This window comes from Astatotilapia calliptera, chromosome 17 (genome assembly GCF_900246225.1).
Source record: "Astatotilapia calliptera chromosome 17, fAstCal1.2, whole genome shotgun sequence".
Taxonomy (NCBI): domain Eukaryota; kingdom Metazoa; phylum Chordata; class Actinopteri; order Cichliformes; family Cichlidae; genus Astatotilapia; species Astatotilapia calliptera.
The window spans coordinates 15667338-15687184 of NC_039318.1; the positions used below are offsets into that span (position 1 = coordinate 15667338).

Here is a 19847-nt window from a genome sequence, read left to right on the forward strand (position 1 = left end):
CAGAGGAAAACTGAATCATCGAAGAATGAAGAAAAAGCCGTCAGCCTCTCTGAATCTGAACATGTCTCTTTAATGTTTTGAACACAGTCTGTCAGACTTGAAACACCACAGGGTGCAGCTCACACAGAGGCAGGGTAGAACAGATCCTATCAATGTGACCCGCACAGGTTAGCAGCACACTCATCTGGCCACTGTGGAACAGGTGAGGCTGCTGGCAGTGTTCCCAGCTCACTGACTCGACATTAAAAGAACTCCCCCAGGCTCTGTTTCCATGAAGCAGCATCACCAAGTTACCTGAACCACACCTGGGGCCTGCTCTCACCTGGTGTAAGTGTGTAAATCGGCGAGGCTGTGCGTGGAAACGGAGCCTGAAGAGGAACAACAGGAATGTGGTTCGACTCGGAGCAGCCGTACAGAAGTTCATTCATGACAAAACTACTGACAGAGGGGAAATCTGAAACCCTGGCGAAAGCAAAGCTCTCTGCAGGTCAATGGTCAACACCTGAAAACAGTTTCAATTGCTGGTGCAGATACAGCTACTGATTTTGGCAGGGGAAAGCTTGTCCAAGCTCTTATTTTAGCGGGCAGTTTGAGATAACAGGAAAAGCTGGAATAGTAGCTAAAACATAGAATCGGTTTAAAATTTTGAAACAAATAATTATCAGATCCTTTAAACTCTGTTCAAAAACAACAGAACAAAGTTGAAACTGATAAGTTTTAAAAATGTGCCAATGCAGCAGCAGGTTTGTTTTAAAAGCTTCTGAAGGAGATCCACCGACAGCTGCAGTCTGCGCAAGATCTGTTTGTCAAATGATCTGTCTCAAAGATCTGTTTTCAAAGTTCTCCCCACTAAAGCTAATGATCAGCTGACCACATGCTTCCTGTGCCGTGACTCCATCACCTCCACCTGCAGCTGCTGATCTGCTCTGCAGCAGTTTTTGCAGTTTTGTGGTGGCCCACCAGAGGGCTCTACTCACACCAAGGTCGGGAGGAGAGGTTCTGCTGGTTTTTGGCACAATGTGTTCAGTTGTTGTGTGGAGATGAATAAAGTCGGAATGGAAAGTTACAGCTCCTGTCTCGTCTGTACAATACCTCCACAGTTTCATATTTTTTGTCCACGACAGCAACTGGGCCGGCTCGGCCTGCAGGGAGGGGAGCAACCGTGATCCCCGCAAACTTCAGCAGGTCTCAGAGTGCTGATCAGTAGTTTTGTCATGAAAAATCATCCTCTGAGCGTCTGCTCATCTGCTGGACTCTTACTGAGGATCACAGGTCTAGAAAACAGAGTCTCTGGAAAACAGAAACATTCAGGAGAAGTTTATGAAGAGTTTGCTGAGAAGACTTTTCTTTGCTATTCGGACACCTGCAGGATTATTTTCCATTTTTGGGGTGATCTGATCGTTTCAGACACCTTGAGTCATTGAATTAGCACCATTTGATCCTGTAGGCATTGCTGAGTCCTACAGCGTGACTGACAGGTGCTAGGTCCAATCAGATCGTCTGTAGCAGGTAAAGAGTTCTGCGGTTGGTTTCTGGTTCATGACGAATGTGTTGTGTCTTTGAGTCTGTTCAGCAGAACAATCACAGATAAAATCTTTTCCGTATATAATAGGTTTCTATTCAACATCATATCCACTCCATCCATAAGCATCTTCATTCAGACTCAAAAATCTCCTAAAAAACAAAAACATGATGGTTCTCATGGTGTGTTTTTTCCGGCTGTGCTTGGATGAACGGTGCTTTCATGGCACTGTGACATGAATCACTCTTTGCTCACTCTTAACTGGATGTGGAACGATACTTCACTTTTTTTACATCTTTTGGCAGCATGCTAAACATTAACTGCAACACCACAAATAGCTAAAGCCTCAAACTTAGTTGAACATGCTGAAGAAGAGCAGAGAGCAGATGCAAACAAACCTTCACCATGAGTGACCGACCACCAACACACCACAGAGAGGACAGCCAATCAGCAAAGAGAGGAACCAGCCGCTCAGCTATGCAACCAGGACATGAAACTAAAGGTTGAAACAATAGATGCAGAGACAATATCAGAAGGTCCACATGGAGAGACATTTCTCTGGATCTACAATCATGTCTGCAAAGCGGTCTTCTACAAGCTTCCAGAACGTTCTGCAGACTTCACTCACTGGACAAGGTCAATAATAAAAATAAAAATATTCAATAGTATAAAAGGTCAGTAATGACAAACCTTATTTTTCTCCCCTGATGAAACAGTGCGAACCTTTTAGGGGAGTGTGAGGATTCAGCCACAGGCTGAAACAACGAAAAGTTATTTATGCTCTTAATCGCCCAATAGAGCTGCAGGTTAAACATTAACACCTTTACCTACAATGTCCTGGCATGAAGTCTGTAGTTCATGTGAGAACAATGAAGCTAACATAATGGGAAATTTCCTGGGCAGATCCCTCACCTGAACCACACAGTGTACTCAGAGTATCACTGAAGAGTACAGCTGAAATGAGCACTTCCTGACGTGTTCTACATGTGAGACAAAAGATCAGCCTGGAGTCCTGGACATATAAACCTTATCACTATTTGCTTTTCCCTTCATCAGGATCATCAGGCAGTTCTGACGAGACATCTCTCAGTGAGTTTATGAAGCAGCTCTCGTCTGAGGAAGAACCACCTTGCGGCGGTGATGAACGACTAGTTCCCCTCTCTCACAAACACTTTTTACCCACTTGTCTACAGCGCTCTGCTCACAGACTGATGGATGCAACAAATCAGCGACAAAAAGCTCGATACCAAAGCAATGCATTAGCTGAATTTTTTTTCATTGCCACCGATACATGAACACGCGAGCGAGTGAGCGAGCGGCTACGCTAAGCAACGTTTCCACAGAGAAACAAATGTTAGCTCAAAATCTACAGCGAGCTTAAACACAAGAGGATTACAACCATAGAACAGTAGTTTGGTCTTTTTTTTGATCAAAATAAAGCATTTAAAGTATACTTTCATATATAAGCAATAAAAAATATGTAACATCTCAATACTCCAGTAATAACTCTTACATTAATATTGTGCTCATTGGGATTCTATCTCTTTACATATATTTATTCATTCTTATAGATAGCTATAAATATTATTTTTCTTGTTTTGCATCCCCGTGCAGCAGGAACTGTGCGGCACCTCCAGCTGTCGACAGTGCAAAGACCTCATTGATATGGTTTATGAACAGACACCTGACCACCGTGGCTGATGGGAGTGTGGAAGGCAATTAGTGGTTAATGACAAGATGGTATGAGGCTGACAGTTAGCACCACAGAAGGTCCAGAGAATCAATCCACTTCAGAACTTTAGGAGGAATTGGTCCAGAGGGAAATATCCACTCAAAAGGTCAAGAATAACCATCTACCCCAATAGGATGAACCACCAGAAGGCCATTAAGGACAGCACTTCGCAGAGGTTCCATCGGATAGATTCCCTGGAGATCCATTCACTCTAGAACTCCAGGAACGATCACGAAGTTCTGAAAGACTAGAAGAAGGAAGTTCTTCTCCAAAGGTTGGTTGCACTAACTTAAGAAGGTATTTATAACCTGATGTTCTAAGTCAGGCCTGAGAAGTATTGGTAGTTGCACCATTCAGCCTTAAGTCTTCTTGCAAATCTTGGCATGTTCTTCAAACCAGAAAATGAAATTGTTGAGAACTATACACTCTTTTAGCGGACTGATTTGAAACAAGATAAGCTACCTGACCTAGTACATTCATCAACACTGAGAAATCTCGAGCTCCCGGAGAAAACTTCACCAGCACAACAAAAACATACAACCACTGCATAGCTGGTCTGACCCAAGCTCAAAACCAGGACCCTCTGAGGCACGGAGCCACTGTGCATTTGTTTCTATGAGCAATAAATTAATTTTACAACAAGCAAGCTATGCAGACTGTTACAGATACAACAACGAGGAGTTGACTCTCTTGATCTGTTTGAACTGACTGGAGAGCCTTAAAGTTTGAGTTGGTTCATGACCGAGCATTTAGTGGTGCTGCACTTTATCACACTTGTGCTTCATGAGCATCAACAATTACATGACCATATCCTTGTTTTACCCAGGAGGTCTTCTGCCTATGCCCGGTCAATAAAATGACTTATTTAGGTCCTAATGCCATGCTTCTCATGTTCTATCACGCTAGACTGCTTGGCGATCAGTGTGTCCTTGAGATAACTAATGATGTTTCAATTTTCTTATTTGTAGTAATTTTTTTTAAAATTTACTTTCATCTAAATTAAAAAAGCTGTTTTTAGCTGCTCTCTTACCACAGGGGGTCACAACAGCTGTACAAGTTTGATGTGGTAGAGGTTTACAATGAAGGCCCTTCCTCAAGCAACTAGAATTAAACCAGTGACCTTTTATTTCCCAAGTAAATGTGTTAACCACTAAAACACCAAAAGTAAACAGTTAGCAAGAATGCTTGCTGTTACGCAACACCCATCTTCATGTGCATGTTCGAGTGAACGAGTTTGCTACCACCGGGCATAGTTAAGGCTGGCTGGTGCAGTCAACATAAAGTTCACTCTAGACTGGTCTCAAATACTGATCTTGCAGTTAGAACTGGGTTTAATAAAAGCAGCTGCTCCAACTGTCCCCCAATATTAGGCTGGACCAAACCCCTCAAAACCCTCATGAACTCGAGGAGGCCAGAATGAACTCTCCAATGACTAAACTCCAGAAGACCAAGAGGCCAATCGGGTTGAAGACCATCAAGGACCATCTACTCCACAAGTTCAGGAATGAATTGCTGCTCCAGATGTCTAAAAAGTAACGACTGAATCAAGAGGTTCAGGAAGGATGATCATTAATGATGCTCTTTAGGAAGCACTTCAGTGGAAAATACAAGTCAAACTCATGTCTAATGAAACAGAGCTGAGAGTGACGGACAGACAGTTCAGGACCCTGTAAAGTACCGGAGGTCTCCAGGAGAGACGTCCAAGTTTTCAGACATGGATTGTGGTCCAGACTTGTTTTGGGTTTACCGGCACAGACGTACACTAGCTCAACAGAGCCCAGAGTGTAAATTGGTTAGTTTCATGGTTTCCCTTAGACCTTTCAGGTTCTATGTGGTTTAAAACTTTCAAAACCAGCAGAGTCCTGATCCAAAGAGGTCCAAACCAGTTTACGGGTAGCTGGTCACTGCCGCCTGTTTCTGTGCGAGACGTCGCAGCTCCTCCCTGATGGCCTTTATAAGAGAGGCGGAGGTGTGGGCGGATGGTGATGCATCCTCAGGCGGATATTCTGGAGTAGGTGAGGTCAGGAGGAGAGGTGGAGCTGACGGGTCCCGCAATGAGGAGCTGGGCATCTGGAAAACAGAGGAAGAGGAGAACTCAGGAAAGGACATCACCTGTGAAAAGAAAGGAGAAAAGGTGAGACATTTCAGCTCCACCTGTGCACCACCAAGCTATTTTCTTTACTGATTTCACCACTCACGCTCTCTCTGCTGGCTCCCGGCCTGGAAAGGTCCTGGTCTGAATGCTGCTGATTCCAGCTAGAGCCAGTGGGGCCCGACATGCTGCGACCCACCCCAGGGTATGCTCCAATCTGACTGGACAGACCCACCTGGGTCAGGTGATGGAGCTGTGCACCTAGAGGTCAGTGAAACCAGTCAGCAGATACAACATTAGTAAATCATCAGCCTGTGTGGAAACAAACTGAATACAGACAAAGTCATGTGAGGTTTGTTACCTTTGGCTTTATTGTCAGAGTCATGAGAAAAAAATGCCTCGTCCCACATTAACTAACCTAATCTACAGTCCCTGGGTATTCACACACAATATGATTCTTTTCAGAAATCTTGAGAGAATGATAATTCTTTCTTTCCTAAACTGTTAGAAATGCTGTATATTTGTTGTAGTGTATGGCACCACCAGAGGGCAGCCTCTACCGCATGACCAGTCAGCTGAATTATGCGTTACCTCTGCACATTTTGACTGTTTGAGACAAGTTCAGGATCTAAAACACGTCAGAAAGTGAAAATAAGAGGAGAATATTTTAGACTCAGATTTGATTCATTCATTTTACTTTAATCTGTATATTTCATGGCATAAAGTTACAGAACTGAATGTATTTATTGACTCACTGAGGCCATCCTCAGTGCTGTCGCTGCCCAGCAGGGGGCCGGTCATGTATATAGCTGCAGTGACTTCTATGAACCCCCCATCATGAAAAGTAGATACCTGCTGTCAGGTCATATAAACTGAACGCACGGTGAGCTGTTATTTGTTGATGGCTGTGACTGTACCTGTGCTCCCTCCTACAGGTCGAGGTCTAGAGGAGGAGGGTGGGTCCTCATACTGCCCCCTGTTGGAGTAAATGGACTCCTGCAGCTGATCTCCAGTAGACACATACCCTCCTGAGCTCAGCCCCTGCCTGTAGAAACACACAGAGAATGAGCTCTGGTTCTGACCTAGTACTCAGACTGGACTAAGTCTTCTGTATTCTGATACTAACCTCTGCAGAAGGCCCTGGACTGAGGTGGGGGACATCCCCAGCTCTGCATATCTCTGCAGGAAGAAGAGAAAGAAGAGAATTAAACCAGAGCACGAGTTCCTGACAGAAGTATCTGCTTCATCTGCAGGTCCACACACTCACTGCAGAGAAGGGGCTGTGAGGGGGGGCTGCTGGGTAAGAGCCCCACTGCTGGTTTGGGGGCCAGCTCTGAGGGGAGGGGCTGGGCAGGGCAGAGCTTACCCCGGCGCTGCCCTGCGAGGACGGCGACACCAGGGCGAAGGCGTCATCCAGAAGAGAGTGCATCTGCTGCCGGGCCTCTTCAATGGAGGGCTGGGGGGGCATGTAGGGTGGCGGGGCCGGGGCAGGGTCAAAGACCTCGTCAGTGGGGGAGGGGCTGCCGTGGTCCGGGGGCAGGTCGGGGTCTGACTGTAGGAAATGAAGTAGAACATCAAGTCAGCGCTCTGCTGTCTTACAAAAAAAGTCCACAGGGCTCAAAAAGACTTCCTGTGTCACTCAGAGTTCAGTAACAGTGTACAGCTCTGTCCACGTCATGCTGACGACACCATCAGTAACAGATCAGATCAGCCGTGTACCTCCAAACACTCAAACATTATGTGTGTCTGTGAATGCTTAGAACAGGCAACATATCCAGCTCACACCTACCTTGCTTATTTGATGGTTAAATTTTGTTTGCCTCACCATGTAGGCCACGTTGTTGAGTCCGGGGTATTTCCTGTAGGTGGCGCTCTGATCGGTGAGCAGCCGGTCTCTGTCTGTGTCAGGAAGACTTCCAGGTCCTGGCTGAGCCCGCCGACTCCTAGGAGAGCGCCTCCCTCTGGCAAAAAAACACAAGAGTTTACAGTCAGGCTGGAAACAGATGGGACAATAATGAGCTTAGCTTTGGTGCTAACAGGGATGCGGTTGGTATGTCTTAAATATGATTTCTCTAGAGTTTGAGGTCTCCTGCAGGGCCTCCTCCCAACTGGGCATGTCTGGAGGTGCTCAGGAGGCACTGATCAGACTGAGAAGGAGCACGGCTCGATTCTGAGCTCCTCCTGTGTCAGGTTGAAACGGACATCTTCGAGCTAAGCTCTCTTTCTTAACCTCACAGCAGCAGTACGGTACAACTCCTGCATGGAGCACCAATCCACCAGTCCATCTCAAGCTCCACCTTCCCCTTTGTCCGCGAGCCCAAAGAGAAAAATCAGCTATTGTCCACACAGCCTCCAAGACCTACATCATTTGCAAAGAGCAGGGATAAAATGCTAAGATTCCCAAAATGCACACCTTCTTCACCCTGGCTACCCTTTGAGGTCATGTTCATGAATATTACCTACAGGATCAAAGACATGCACCAACCCTGAAGGACTGACAAGAGTATTGACTATGTGTCCTTCTGAGGACATCAGTCCCATTCATCTGGATGTAGTGTTTTCAGTGAGAGAAACATTTCATCATCATCCACTTCTTCTGTCTTTGCTGCCTGCAGGTTCCCCCAACCTTATAAACTGTACAATCAATTAAATCAGTGCTGCAAGTTTTGGTCATTATGCAAATGTAATGCTATGTCCAGATGAACAGAATCAACTTTCTGGGATTTCCTTACCTGTGTGACTGAGCATGCGTCAAGGAAGTCTGAGAACACGTTTGTCTTTGAGGGAACTGAGTCAGCTTTCGCTTTAGTCACACAGAAGCAGCTGTTCATGGAGAATGAAATATTCTTTTTTCACCTCAGGTAGGGTCTGACCTTTTCCTGGAGTCGGTGGGAGTTGGGGGTGAGGCAGCATCGGCCTGCAGGATGCAGTCCATGTGGTCGTGGGCAGAGCTGTAGAGTCGCTGTGCCACCTCACTCTGAACTGGACCATCTCCAAATGCGTCCATGATGTCATCCATGGAGGGAAACTCGCACTGGCCCCGCCTCTTAGCACGCTGTCGCAGTTTGTTCCGGTGATGCTCGATCTCTGACTTGTGCCGCAGCGCCACCTGCAGGAACAGAGACGGTTGACTACAGTTAATGATGATGACCTCATGGCAAGCTGTGACTGGATGTATTCTTGTTGTCAACTCACCTCTGTGTTGACCTTTTCAGTGAGGGAGGGGCTTGGCTGTGATGGGGCATGTGGCTGCGGTGGGCTCGGACGTGGCTGCATGGCGATGAGCTGCACCTTGTTGGCCTGACGACGGGTGCCGTCAGATGACCCGCGGGACAGGCGGTCCACATGGTCAAAGATGGAGGACGAGGACAGCAGTTCGTCTGGGCCGCTGCCTGATGGAGCACCTGTGGAAGGAGAGGTCAGAGGACAGAAAAAAGTGAAAGGAGACTTAAAGACCAACAGAGAAGTGAAAGCTCAGACTCCCAGGATGCATTTCACCAGTGACCATCTACTGAAAGCTTGCAGAGCGAGTAGGTCAGTCCCATAGACATCCATGTTAAAGCTTTACAGCAGAAATAAACGTGTTTATGTGTGCAGAGCTGCAGTTACTGCAGAAGGATAAAAAGTGACAAGCAACCAACAAGGAGATGAAGATGGCGATGATAAGGATAATGATGAAAAAGTGGGAGAAAAAAACTTTTTCCCAGAATAAGCAGCAGAAGAAACAAAGAGAGAATGAGGGAAATCCCTCAGACAGACCAAGACCCCCAGCACAGAGGTCAGAGGTCATATGCAGAGGACATCCAGGAGGCTGACAACTGCGGTCAGATCTTCAGCATTACTCAGGGTTGTGTTTGTTACTGTCAGAGAAATTATTTTACCAGAAATAACCTTCAAACTATAGAGAAGTCTGAATATAAACATTTAGACAACAAGCATGTATATTCCAAGTGTACAAGAATAATAAAAAAGAGAAGTTAATAAAGTAAGAGTGGAAAGTAAAATTCGCTCCATCATTTAGTGATGATCAGTATTCAGATTTAGCTTACTGCTGATGACTCGCCTCATAAACCAGGACCTGTTCTTCCCTTTATGAGTTAAGGTATTGTTGTCGCTGGTACTGTGATTACTGGAGACGGATCGATTTGACACAGTCACAGATTAATTATTATTATTGTTTAATCTGTGAATTTAAAGGTTGAGCTCTTGTCTCTGCAGCATCGCAATGCTTCACGTGTTGATAGGAAATGTGGATTGGAGATCGGTGTGTGAGAAGGTGGTAATGTGTTGGCATGGTAACGTACCCATTTTGCTCCTCCCTTCAAGTAGGCAGTGCATTAAACAGAAAAGACAAAGTTTGAACAGAGCAGAGCCTCCATCCTTTGTTTACAGCCTATTCATTACAAATACTAAAGCTGATTATGTCACTGTGGCTCTCACCATTTTTGGGTGTCTTCCTGTGCTGTTTCCCCTCGCTGGGTGTGGCCACAGGTCGGGTGCTTTCTTCTGCTGACTCCCTGCCGCTCGATTGGTCGCTTCCTAACGAGTCGCCGTCTGATGGGCTGAGCCTGACAATGGACACAACAGGTAAATGGTAAATGGCCTGCATTTGTATAGCGCTTTTCTAGTCCCTAAGGACCCCAAAGCGCTTCACACTACATTCAGTCATTCACCCATTCACACACTGGCGATGGCAAGCTACATTGTAGCCACAGCTGCCGGATTAAGTAAAATTTTGAGATACTTCAGTAAAAATGTTCGATGTCGACGATTTCTCTGAATGAAAAATAATCGTGTCAACGAGCCAGTGAAGTTCATATTCTATATTTTTTAACAAGTTTGTTTAATAAGTCACAACATATTCCTAACCTCCCCCTGCGGCGGCTCAGCCGCGACACCTTGGTGGATGATCCTTTGGATTTGGGGGTGTTGAGGTCTCCGCCATCGGAGGGCGTGGCTTCCTTTACTGGTGCAGGAAGTGGACCGGACTCCTGGATCACCATGATGTCATCCTTACTGTGCTGACCCAGGTGAAGCTTTGCAAAGTCGAAGCCTTTAACGCTGGGAGCCTGAAGCTGACAGAGGATATGGATCAGGGGTCAGTAAGGTAACAAAAACATCATGTTGGTGGCTAAAATCCTAAGATTGCAAACACAGAGGACAGAAAAACACCAGGTGTCATCGCCTGTTAATTTTAAAGTGCCAGTCCTTTTTGTTGACCTCTGACCTTTTGCCTCTGCTGGATGGTGTTAATGGCGTCCGGCTGGAACTCAAGCTTCTCGGAACCGCAGAGCTTCCAGTACAGGATGATGATGATGAAGACGGCCAGTACAACCGGGACAACAACACCGACAATCAGCCAGATGCTGCTGCTCTGAGTCTCAGCTGGAGGGACAGAGATCGTCTCCACAGCTGGAAACAGAATCAAAAAGATCAAACTTTATCAATATGACACTTTCTGAACCAATCAGAAGCAGTTTGGACACACTCAGCATTGGACTCACGTTGGGCCAGCGGTCTCTGCACACGGTGTCCAAGGACAATGGCGGCCCTTTGAAGGTCCACACGGTTCAGAGTGGCGGCGGTCACCTCAGCAGGGACCCTCTCTCCACCGGGACCCTCCACAAAGTAAAAGACCTCCAGAGGGCGCTCTGCCCCTGACAGCCTGGAGACCCGCACCACCTGAGACACAACCGGTTCAGTGCACATTCACATTGTACAGGTACACACACCTCTGTCTGGTGGCATTACATCAGCCATCATTGCCTTGTGCGTGTACCTGTAGACTGTTGTTGCCCACTGCTGTGGCTCTCTTCCAGCGCCTCCTACTGGTTTCCTGCAGTCCCTCCTCCAACAGCAGAGCCAGGCGTCTCTCCAGACGAGCCTTAAAGCTTCTCTCAGCCACCAGCTGCTCCTGAACTCCCAGCAGGACTGATACCACACAAAGGGGAGTTCGTCAGAGCGAAGCTAACACATACCATCATCCACACAGTACAAAAACATCATACCAAAATGTAAAAAAAAGAGAGTGGGTTTCTTACCTGTACGGACCCAGGTGGAGCGCAGTTTGTGTGAAGTGTTGAGCTCAGGGTAGTGAAAGGCTGTTAACAGAAGTTTGATAAAAACGCTTTACATATTGTCGGTTTAATGTTTACTGTGACATGTGATGGGTTTGTGTATCGTCTCGTACGTTCAGCGATCTGCAGCGCAGGAAATCCCACGTAGAAGCTGAACTCCACCAGGCTGAGCTTCCTCAGGTGTTCACTGACCTCTGACCCCGGCAGGTAGCCCCGGCCATCCCGCACCGCAAACGTGATGTCGACGGGAACCTTCTGCTCCACCGCTGGCCGGGCCACGCTTATGGTGATGTTCAGCAACTGTGTGAAGAAGTAAAAGAAATTAGAAAAGCGAACGGCTTTAAATGGTGACCACACACGAGGCAGACTCACCTGTACGGTGGCGTTCCCTCCCTCATGTAATCTCTTCCGTGTCTCTGCGTACGCCATGGTGAGCCCTCTCTCCACCCGTTCACTGAAGTTGCAGACTCGGATGTCAACATGAGTGGGAACAAACTGTAGCACAGAGTGGATCTGATACCTGAGGTCAGGTATGGTGTACAGTGGTGAAACTGTGGGAATGGGGCCGAAGCGTGGCGGCGGTCGGCGGAGGGCATTGATGACGGACATGGCAGTGAAGATCAGCGGTCCCGACACAACACGAAAGGCAAAACTGGATGGAGTTCTTAGGAACTGAAAAGGAAACAACCAGGGAAGAGTGGAAAGTTATTAACAATTTTTAAGTTTAGCTTAATATCTAATAAGGATTCAGTAAAGTAAATGAATAAATGAAAGAGAAGGCATTAAAAAAATAAAGAAAAGTATGCATCAGATGGCATATTTTCATGGATTAAATGGTTTTTATTGATTTTTGTGTAATTTAAAAGCTTGGACCTTCTCCTGCTGCCTCTAACAGTCTATGGACTGATTTCTATGTGAAAGACTAAAATCTAAAGGATGTCAGGTTTATACTCCGAGTGTCTCGATGCCTCTGCTCCCAGTAAACAACAAGCTAACATTAGCTTAGAAACAGAGTTCACTATTACAAAGTTAATAAATGACTGGCTCCCAGCACAACGCAAACTCCACATAAGCATGAACCAGAACGTCAGTGACACAGTAACACACAGAGATCAGTCTCTGGTCATTGGTTGGTTGCTTTGGACAAACTAATGAGGAAGAAAATCCAGTGAGAAAGACAAATATTAGCCGATCATTGTCTGTGTGTTTGACTAAATTCTGACCAGTACTGCAGATAGAGTAGTGATTCTTGTGACTGCAGCCGAATGAGCTAAAAACAAACACTTCAGAGCGAGAACATTAGAGGACGGGCTGGGATTAGCCTGTTTCATGTGAAGTCTGTGAAGCAGGAGCTTGACTGTGAGGGGAAACCACAGTCAGCATCAGCAGGACGGAATCATGCAGATCTGAGAAGCAGCGATTCTGTTTGTACCTGCAGCTCCACTGAGCGGTTGAAGTCTTTTTTCAGAAGATCTCGGACCTGACTGAAACCAGCAGACGAGCCTTTGGAGCTGACTGCAGGGCACACAAACATGGAAGACATCAGTGATTAGACAGAACATGTGCAGCACCTGGAGGTACGGTCACATGACCTTCTAAGACTCTTACCTACTCTGACCAGGTACATTTCTGGCTTGGTGACATTGCACAGGTATTGTCTGGTGGGTGGTGTCTGGGCCACTCTGGGTGTGGTGACTGGAGGGGCTCTGGTCAGGCTGATGGCTGTGATTTGGGTGGTGGTGATGATGGCGGTGGTTGTTGTCGTGGTAGCCTTAGTAGTGGTTGCGGCCTTGGTGGGAGGAGCCTTTGCTGGCATCTCAGTGACCACTGTGGGCCTCTCTGGCCTCTCAGGGCGGGTGGGGGGTCCCAGTGGTGGAGGGGGAGGCACCCAGCTGGTGGTATTGGACGGGGGTCGGGAAGGGTGCCTGCTTGGGACCGAGACATAGTCTTTGTGTTTTGGAGCAAGAGCAGTAGGGGTGGAAGGGATCTTGGGGGTGGCTGATGGAGCAGGTGTCTTCTCCTCACCTGTGAGGATAGGTGTAAGGATGAGGGGAGGTGTGGGCTGTCTTGGGGGATGCTTAGGCTCCAATCCTAGAGGAGCAATGGGGCTCGAGGATGGGGTAGAAGGAGGATGGTGGGTGTGTGTTGCTGTAGGTGTAAGGACAGGTTTGGAGTCGTTCTCATTTACCTTTTCCCTCTCCTTCTCCTTCTCCCTCTCCCTCTCCCTCTCCCTCTCCTTCTCCCTCTCCCGAGCCAACAGGTTTGTGTAGTACTCCAGACTGTTCATGTCAGGCAGCAGCAACTCCGTCGGCTCCAGTGGGATCATGTCCTCCAAGTCATAGTCCTCATCCCAGGTGGGGAAGACATCTGGATGGGCAGGCTGAGTGTGAAGGGGAATGTTGGGGGTTGAGGAGGAGGGGGAGAGGGGAAGTTTGGATGACAGTGAGAGGGTGGGGCGAGCAGGAAAGGAGGTGTCATAAGAGACCCAGTCCCCCCCATTGTCCCCATCATAGGGGTGGCTGGGCAGTGGCGTGGCGAGGGCCATCTCGTCACCTTCAGGTACCATGAAGGACAGAGTCTCCAGGTAGTCCCCAGACCCCCAGGCCTCCTCCAGTGAGGGCCCCTGTTCCCAGGGGGGAGGAGGAGTGAGGGTGGGCTGGCTATGTGGGGGAAGTGGTGGAGGTAGACTGGGGGACAGGAGGTCTGGAGGTCTCAGGAGGAGGTGGATCCCCTGAGCACCAGAGTCTGGGTCCTCTGCTGAGCCTGCACCACCACCGTTACTGTGGTATCCAGAGTCTGAGGGGTGGCTGGGAGGTGAGGGTCTAGAAGAGGTGGAGGATGATGATGGTGATGACGGATGTGACGAAGAATCAGTCGTTCTGTTGAATTCCAGCACAACTGTGGGCCAGAAGGACAGAAGTCGTGAATTTAAAAGCTCAACATTATACCTCAAGAGTGAGCATGTGCCATAACCAGATTGTTACCAAACACGAGGGAATAAACCTGAAGGACCCTGAAAGAAACTGATAATCAGAATCAGAATCAGAATCAGAATACTTTATTGATCCCTGGGGGAAATTATTAAACATGAACAAATCTGAAGACCCTGAAGACCCGAATAAACCTGAGGACTGGTAAGATCCTAGGGACCCTGAATAAACCTAAGTAAAAAGTAAGAAAGTAAAAGCAGATCTATGGAGGACGTTTCTATTTTTGTGCAAATCTAACTGAACTTTGTGCTATATTAACATAAAGGTAAAATAGTATCTGTAGATGGGAACACAAACTTTATTCAGTTTTTTATTCTAATTGCAGTCAGCTTTAATCTGAACAAAAAGAAGGAAAATAAAAAATATATCTCCGTTTTCTGGTGCCTGCATTGTAGAGGGTGACTTTGCTCTAAACAGGAAATGACTACAGTCACGGGTTAAAGTGGATTCAGCAGGTGGGGGAACACTAAAAAATCAGTTTTAGTGGCTCAGTGTGAGGAAAAAAATCAAACTCACAATACTTTCTACTGAGAGCTCCAGTAGATTTTCTTAATGTACAGGCTGTGATCAGCTGACCTGCTGCTCTTTGCGGATTTACACACCTGAATTCAACCAGATGTGAGCAGATGTTTCATGAGTTGTTCTGGCTGATTTCCATACACTGACAGTACACTGTTTATGCTGTCTTTATATCGTTTATATCATTGTTTTCTACATTAAATCCATCACAGTTCAGCAAACTAACCTGCTTATCCTGCACTAACTTGCAGAGGATTTTCATGCAGCCTTTAAATAACTCAGTTAAGTCTACCTCAGTTTGTTTAGCAGCATGATTCGCAATATGAAGAAACATAATTTCACATGTACAAACCCAATATCTGATGCAAAAACATGTAAGCTTTCTTTTCTCTCCCTGTGAAATACAGCAGCTCAAAGAAAGGGCTGTAAACCGAAACTAATGAGCCTGTTTTGAAAATGTAAGGAATAGAAATCTCAGATACTTATTTAAAATGTAGGGAGTAAAAGTAAAAAGTCGTCAGAAAAAAAAAAGTGCAGATACCTAAAATCTGTAAGTAAGTACAGTAATGAAGTATTTGCACTTCATTTCTTTTGACCTCTGCCAGTGGCACACTCGTTTTTACAAACATATTAGTATTTTTGAATTATGATTTGAAACTGATCACAGCACAAAATAAAGAATAAACTCTGAAATGACAAAGCGTCACAAACACAGATCACCTTAATGAGACTGAGCTGGTTCAGCTTCTTTACAGCATTCATTCACACAGCAGAAACACACTCCTCTTTTTCCTCCCTTGCAGTCTCTTTAAAACCATTTGTCTTTATGACGTACGCACACACACACACACACACACACAGCCTTGACTGGGTCTCTTTCATCTGGTCTTGGCCTTGTTGCCGTGGTGACGCCGTGCTTTGCGGCAGCATCACATGCAGAACAGAGACGAGTCATTGGTATTCAGGAGACGACGCCCTCTCACACACAGACAGACAGACTGATAGATCGATAGATGCAGAAAATATTTATCATTTTTTAATTATAAAGAATCTCTTCAGATTGATGCACTAGGCTAACTGCTAACCTGCATTTATCTGAGCTCCTGTATTTACTGCTCTCAGCTCTGAGAAACATCTCCTGTTATTCCTGACTCTGAGGTGCCCTCACAGAACAGCTGTGGCTGAGGTGTTTTATGGCAGCACATCTGCTTCTGTACTCCATCACATTTATTTTAAAGCGTTGGGTCCTTCTGATTTGCAGTCTAAAATATAAATCTACTCAAATATGACACGATAGTATTATAGATAATCTCCTCAGCAGTAAACATTATTCTTCTTTCACCTGCTTCCATTAGGGGGTGCCAAAGTGGATCATCTGCCTCCATCTCCCAGCATCCTCCTCTCACACTGACAACTCAGCAGTCCTCCTTCACTACATCTATGAACCTCCTCTGAGGTGTTCCTTTTCTCCTCCATCTTCATCCTCTGCCCATGCTTAGACCATCTCAGGCTTCCCACTTCACTTTGTTTATTTACAGTTTTTTTATTCACTAAGCGTTCATTATGTGCTTGCTGAGCTCTCACATCTGTTTTATTTCACATCTGCGTAGCTCTGACGTCTCATGGCACAGGTGCTCTATAGAAGAGCAGGTGGAGAATAAAAAAATTAGCCCAGGGAATTGAGCTACATTTCATTGTGGATGTATGACCATGTGATGTTTGTGGTTTTTCTTTCAGTGCACTGAAACAAGTTTCTACGTCTTCATCAGGTTGGACAAACTCTTCTTCAGTCTGAATTAAAACACAGCCATGGGTTGAAATCTGACATCCATAATGCAACATGTGATCCACAGAGGGCGCTATAATAAACACACACTCCCCGAATCTGTCATCTCTAACACAAGTCCTGAAATGTCGAGTGACGTTTCAGGACTAAAAGTGACATCACACCAACACAGTCACAACCAGCTGACCTCTGAGAGCTGTTTGTGATGAAGCAGCTTCCTGCTGCCTACATCTGATCAGCTGATGTCAGTGTAAACCTCCACAGTCTGACATCAGCAGGTCATGTGACTCTGTGTGTGCGTGAGTCAGTAATGTGGGAGGATGACAATATGGAGCTAAAATGAGACTCAGAAGAAGATTCCTGCACTGCAGTCCTTTTGAGGAAGTCCATGTTCATTTCCTGCTATGTACAGATGGCTCAGAGGTCAGAGGTCAACATTAACAGCTAACAGCACCTAGCAAGGTTACCTGCAGCAGGTGAATTTGAGGTCACCATGGAAACCAATGTGCCAGCCACCAGCAGGACCACACCTAGTGTTTGTCTGCAGGCCGAGGTTCTGCGTTCCATCCTGGTCCTGGTGCTGGAGCTGGGGCCTGGCGAGGTCACAGCGTCCATCGTCCTCAAAGGACCGGCGGTGCGGTCCCGCTACAAAGAGCCGAAGGCCCCTCAGGAGGACCTGAGTAGCATAGAACAGCAGTCAGAAAATGTGTGTCCTGCAGGGTTCTCACAGAGCACAGGAGAACATTCTCCTGCTGGATGATGACATCATCAAACGGATCAGGAAAGATTCAGCTAAAACTCTTTTTTACCTTCATCGTTAGTTACTTTAAAAATAAAGGCTGTAAAGTTGTGTGGAGTAGTGTGTGACCCTCTGATGGGAAGGTTCATAGTTGAAACAATTCATCAAAGTTTGAAATAACAAATCTAACTATCAGCCTGACGCATTAGCTTTTGTCTCCGAACTAAAGTCCCAGCAAGTTCTGATACCCTTCCATCCACCCTGACCTCCTCCCTGCTCCAACTCAGACTACAGCTGGCCTGCTGTGGATGTTTAGGTCTGATGCTGAAACCAGTGTTTATGGACTGACGCTGTCAGATAGGAGAGAGACCAATATTCTCGATGCACACCGTCTGTGAGAGCTTTGCTGCAAAGGTAACAGTGATGAAAGAAAAACACTAAAGTGCCTCATTACAGTCCAGCATGAAGCTGAGAAGACTCTGAAGCAGTGAAAAAGTAGGAACCCAGGGACAGGCGGTGCTGCAGAAGCATTCATTGTGAAGCAGACGTGCTGCTTTGAAAACAGACAAAGACTTGCAGCAAAGACTCAAAAGACTCCAAGTAGATGCACGTATGTCATAAACAAACTCCTACATCACCTCATTCTTGAGTTATTACATTTACAAACTTGGGTGTCCTCGCTGCCCCCCAGTGCCATGACGACATACCCCATCGGACTTTTACGGTTCAGGGGTAAAATCCCCCAAAATCCTCTGCTTAAAGGATCTGAAGGTTTTTACGTGCTGTAGACCCTGCAGCAAACATTTTACTGTGACTGTGCCCTCTAGTGGTGGAAGTGCTTGGTGCTTGGTGTCCTGATGTCTTATTTTGGAGGACAGCATGAAAACGTCTAAAGCCACCCCATAACAAACCCACGACCTAAAGACTGTGGAACATGCTCATTCATTTGGTTTTAGGGTGTTCTTGGTGCTGAAGGCTGCAGGGAGGAGGTCGGGTGGATGGACGGGACAACAAAGACACAGAATGATGTTAGTCTAATATTTCAAACTGTACTCGTAAAGAATTGGGTACCTTAAACTGGGGCTGTTCAGCCTGGATAAAACCCCTCTGAAACTGAAACACGGAGCGCTAAAAATGCTCTGATGTTGCTTCGAGAGCAGCTCAGGTCTGAATGAAGATCACAGCTGACATTTCTGACAGCATGCAGAGCGGGGTCAGGATCAGGGCTGCCACACCATCAGAAGGTCAGTTAAACATGTACCTTCTGCTGGACCCTCACACCCGAATCACCTGATTTCAGCAGCTTCACATCCTTCATTCTGGAAGGGTGGAGGACATAAACCCAGAACATCTAGGCTTAGGCTACAGTCTAACTCTGAACCTGAAACACTTTCTCTGTGAAGATGATGAAGACCTGCTCCAACCTGCGGGTGGAGCATCTGGACCACTGACTTATTACTTCATTGTCCAGGTTTGTGATGAAGGCTAGCGGGGCTTTAATCTGCACATATTTCTGATCTCGTCTCAACTTTAACATCAGCACTTCCCTGTGAGTCAGCTCATCGTAACCAGGCTGAGCTGAGGACAGCTCTCAGGTAATATTAATAAAGAGATTACACGCAGTGTCACGTGATCCCTGCTGCTCCTCACAGCCCCTCAGTACCGAGCAAAAAGGGAGCTCTGCTTTCTCTGCAGAGCGCGATTACAAATGGGTCACTGTCCCAGACCCCGGAGCCTACGAGGGTGTGCGGCTGAAGCAGGAGGCTTCAGGCTCGCCTCCACCTGCGGGGATTTTTCTGTTTGCGCAAAACATGAAAATGTCGGTTTGAAGGATTTGCATAAAGAACCTTCAAAAATGATCAATCAGTCAATAAATCAACCATCGATCAATAAGTGAAACCACAAAGACGTGACGGTGAATATTTAAAAGGTATCCAGCTGTTTGTCTGACCGGCTTTCACAACTGTGCCTAATTCACAATTTATACAGAAAGCTCCCGTTTGCAAAAAACCGAAGTGCAATACAAATAATATGTAGAGAACTGGGACAATGTCCGCGATGTGTCACATGAGCAATATTAGTCCTGAGGATGTTATTCAAATAAATTATAGATTGTGCTGAAAAACGGTAACGTTCACACAGGAAATCATCAGGAAATGATAAAATGTCCAAACGCGCTCTAATCACTCTCTCCCGGCGGAGAGCTCTGCGGAGAATTTGGGCTTCAACATCTACTGGCTCTTCAAGGAAGGAGCAAGCCATGTCTGACACTTCCTACTGTCAGGTTTCCGACAAAGAGGCGGAGAAGGTCAGGGTTAGTTGAAGTAAACCTGCTAGGGGGCAGGTTAGCTTCACGGAGTGTGTTGTCATAATAACTCACTCAGAATTAA

At 46.4% G+C, this 19847-nt stretch overlaps 1 protein-coding gene across 5 annotated transcripts in view; it reads right to left on the reverse strand.

Moving 5' to 3' along the window:
- Positions 1–50: 50 nt before the first annotated feature.
- LOC113009092 (UPF0606 protein KIAA1549) overlaps positions 51–19847 on the reverse strand; it is a 30115-nt gene continuing 10318 nt past the window's right edge. Inside the window, exons 2-21 of one of the 5 annotated variants that reach the window (XM_026147191.1) lie at positions 17186–17394; positions 13032–14321; positions 12856–12938; positions 11796–12095; positions 11537–11723; positions 11388–11447; positions 11126–11277; positions 10851–11028; positions 10574–10758; positions 10216–10421; positions 9787–9914; positions 9651–9665; positions 8542–8750; positions 8220–8455; positions 7172–7307; positions 6614–6898; positions 6473–6525; positions 6264–6391; positions 5453–5607; positions 51–5366 (exon numbers count right to left, since the gene is read on the reverse strand). In XM_026147191.1, the coding sequence (XP_026002976.1) occupies positions 5142–5366; positions 5453–5607; positions 6264–6391; positions 6473–6525; positions 6614–6898; positions 7172–7307; positions 8220–8455; positions 8542–8750; positions 9651–9665; positions 9787–9914; positions 10216–10421; positions 10574–10758; positions 10851–11028; positions 11126–11277; positions 11388–11447; positions 11537–11723; positions 11796–12095; positions 12856–12938; positions 13032–14321; positions 17186–17333 (4359 nt within the window). In that variant the 5' untranslated portion in view covers positions 17334–17394 and the 3' untranslated portion in view covers positions 51–5141. Of the gene's footprint in view, positions 5367–5452; positions 5608–6263; positions 6392–6472; positions 6526–6613; positions 6899–7135; positions 7308–8219; positions 8456–8541; positions 8751–9650; positions 9666–9786; positions 9915–10215; positions 10422–10573; positions 10759–10850; positions 11029–11125; positions 11278–11387; positions 11448–11536; positions 11724–11795; positions 12096–12855; positions 12939–13031; positions 14322–17185; positions 17395–19847 lie in introns of all 5 variants that reach the window. The other 4 variants (XM_026147192.1, XM_026147188.1, XM_026147193.1 and 1 more) reach the window with 4 other exon arrangements.